The sequence below is a fragment of the Microtus ochrogaster genome, chromosome 8, assembly GCF_000317375.1.
Source record: "Microtus ochrogaster isolate Prairie Vole_2 chromosome 8, MicOch1.0, whole genome shotgun sequence".
NCBI lineage: Eukaryota > Metazoa > Chordata > Mammalia > Rodentia > Cricetidae > Microtus > Microtus ochrogaster.
Genome location: NC_022015.1, coordinates 67857315 through 67860491, shown reverse-complemented (window position 1 = coordinate 67860491; position 3177 = coordinate 67857315). Strand labels below are relative to the sequence as shown.

The window sequence follows — 3177 nt, the reverse complement described above, 5'->3', positions numbered from 1 at the left end:
GAGGGAGGCCTCACAAGAAGATTGGGGATGGGCCTGCCATTGAGATGGTGGTCTAGGCAGGCAAGGAACAGGGTCTCAGCATCCAACACTGTGTACCGTGCTGCTGCCCAGAGCCTTAATCATCCACTTGGACACTTGACACCTCCCCACCCCCCTCAGGAAAAGCAAGACCATCTGTTTCCCAACAGATGGGGGTTCTGATTTGCTTGAGGTCAGAGGGTGATGACCATCAGGGCAGGCACAGGATCCTAAAAGGTGTGATTTGGGAGAAGCAGTTGTGACTGCGGAAGGGACCAGCAATCTACGAGAATGTTCCTCCTGTTGCTGTACTCTCCTGCAGCCATGATCCTGTCCTCCAAGCCCCCGTTGCATAGCAAATGACCCACTGTCACCAGGGGACACCTTGTGCTCTGATTGTGTCCCCCTTCCTCTAGTTGCCAGGCCATCTGTGTCTCTGTAAACCTCTTTGTCCAGAGCCTTGGCAAGCTCCTGGTGTGCCAGGAGGCGCCAATAAACCCCGACCAACTCTATGCGAGTGATGGTTGGAGAAAGGCTTCTGCTGCCTTGGCCCAGAACCCTAAAGAAAGAAAGCAGGCTATTTTTAATGACTGCATCTACTGCTCTTTGCATTGTTCTCCTAGTGTGGGCAACTTCCTTCCATTGTCTCTGCAAAGTTCCTCGACTTGCCTGAGTGTCTCCCAAATGTTCTTTCTGGATGCACCGTTTACCCTTTTGTGTTTTCAGCAACTGCCGACCCTTTACGTGTTCGCTCTATTTCTGCTGTTAAAATAATTCCCGTGAAGACAGTGAAAAGCCCTTCAGGCCTGGTACTCCCTCCAGGTATCTCTCTTTGGGGCTGTTTCCTTTAATTGTCGGATCATGCATGGGTTCTTCTCTTTGCTTCTAACACCACACTGTGAGCCTTAATCCTTGCATGTTTGGAAGCCATTTCCTTCCCCTAAGTTGTTTCCTTCGTGTGTGTGTGTGTGTGTGTTTGTGTGTGTGTGTGTTCTATCTGTAAGTCTGTAAGCCAGGAAGTAGGGGAATCTTTGTGTGGGGTGTGTGTGTGTGTGTGTGTGTGTGTGTGTGTGTGTGGTCGGTCTGTCTGTAAGTCTGTAAGCCAGGGTATAGGGAAGAATCTGAGGCTGCAGTCTTGTCTGCTCTGCTTTAGAAGGGTTAATGCAGACGCTCAACCTTCACTCTGGGATTGGACTCTTCTAAGAGGTTTGCAACTCCTAAGACAATACAATACTCCTAAGAAAAGCTAATCTGGCCTCTCACAGAACCTCTGAGTCAGGGTGAATGAGAAGCAGCTCCTATAGATGTCGGATGTCGGTTCCCTGTGTTATGCTCAGGCCATTCCCAGGAGCACGTCGGCCAGCCCCTCTCCAGCTTCACCTGCAGTTACTTCCTGCCTCTCCTCTCCAACGGGAGGGGGTGTACGGTTCATTTGAGGCTCTGACTCAGGGTTTCCTGTAGACAGAGAGACAAGTGGAGCTCAGAAGTTGGGCAGATCTGGATGTGTGTTCAGGACCATACAGATGGACTGTCCCTTTGCCAGTTTGCCTCACACCCCTTTGAAGTGACTGTAGTCTGGCTTTTCCAATAATTGTATTACAGCAGCCACTCACTCTCTTGATGGGGTTAGGTGCTCTGTGAGCTTGCCACATGGTCTGTGGTGTGCTGTGGGTCTGTGCTTTCCTTGCCGTGAAAGAGGGCTGCTGGGATAGGGATTGAGAACAGGGAGGAAGGAGGCTTGACTCCTCACCCCCCTCGCCCAGGAACAGACATGGGCAGTATGAGTCCCGCCCAGTGACACACCCTGAGCTTCATCCTCTCCTCCTCATTGTGGTCAGGAAGCTGGACTTGGAGCAGTTGGGGGTGCGGGGGTGTGGAAGTGAGTGTGGGTTTGAACTCAGAAGCTGGTCTCCAAGCAGTTTGGGGCGCGGGGAGTGAGTGTGGAACTGAGCTTAGAAGCTGAACTCTGGGCAGTTTGGGGGTGTGGGGAGTGAGTGTGAAGTTGCTTAGCTCAGCTGCACATAAGGACACACTTGGCACATGCGCTCTGTGAAATTGCGTGGTCTGCCCCAGTTTCCTGCCTCATCACTGATTTTCCTGAAGGATGGCACCAGGCCCGTTAAAGCAAGCCCTCCTTTCTGTTAACCACACTGTCAGCTAGTTATGGTGAACCACGGTCAGAAATAGTAAACGAAACTTTCTAGACACGGACAGCTCCTCGCAAGCTTTAGATTGCATAGGAAAAGATGTTGCTTCTGGAGGCTGAGTATTGTCTGTGGTTTAAGACATCACCGCGGGACTGGGGACACATAGCCCTGGATATGGGTGGCCACTTTGAACGCTTTGTTAAAGATGTCCAGGATCCGTTGTTGACCCTGGTGCCTCTGAAGGTGGATGGTTGGGACTCTATGTAGATCAGCAGAGGTTCCGAGGACACTCTTGTGCTGCGTAGGGGCTGAGCCTATGGCCACCCTGCCGGCTGTGTGTTCTCTCATTACGTTGGAGTGTGAGAGCTCCCATCCGTGAATAGCACCCCCTCTTTCTCAGAGTTCAGGGGTCTTAACCAGCGAGAGACACAAGCAGCAGCGATTCTCTTCAGGACATCCCTGATGTGCCTCATTGCCTGCTGCCTTTTCTGTGAGAAGGGGGATCTGCAAGCTTGAGGGATCTTTCACGAACTCTCCTGTGAGCCATGACATACTAACTGGCCAGAAATCTGCTTAACAATTAGAACTTCATTTCATAGAAGGAATGAGCCAGCTTCCATCGGGAAACGTTTCAGCTGACATTGTAATTCATGCCTTTACTCAGCACGTGCCTTGCCTCTCCTCCCTAATCTCATGATGCTGCCATGGATTAATTTTCATTGGCCATAGATGGTTAGAGTAGGCATAGATGTACCCAGGTCATCTCATTCCCCTGCTGTAACCATCCGCTAATGGTCTATCATGAACTCCCTCAGGTACCTTGGATCTAACTCTCTCCTTTGGATCTTTATTTCTCAGACATGGACCCTACAAAAATCTGCACTGGAAAAGGAACAGTGACTCTTCGGGCCTCGCCTTCCTACAGGGAAACCCCAAGCAGCAGCCCTGTGAGCCCTCAGGACTCTCCGAAGCATGAGAGCAAGTCAGGTGCGCTACTCTGGAGACTGGGGGG

The 3177-nt window shown here is 51.2% G+C and overlaps 1 protein-coding gene across 11 annotated transcripts in view; it reads left to right on the top strand.

Moving 5' to 3' along the window:
- Positions 1-3177, top strand: part of Sorbs1 (sorbin and SH3 domain containing 1) — a 224156-nt gene that overhangs the window by 119706 nt on the left and 101273 nt on the right. For 7 of the 11 annotated variants that reach the window (XM_026781545.1, XM_026781546.1, XM_026781544.1 and 4 more), the window contains exon 5: positions 3024-3152. In XM_026781545.1, coding sequence (XP_026637346.1) covers positions 3024-3152 — 129 coding nt within the window. Of the gene's footprint in view, positions 1-744; positions 841-3023; positions 3153-3177 lie in introns of all 11 variants that reach the window. The other 4 variants (XM_005352257.3, XM_026781543.1, XM_026781542.1 and 1 more) reach the window with 1 other exon arrangement.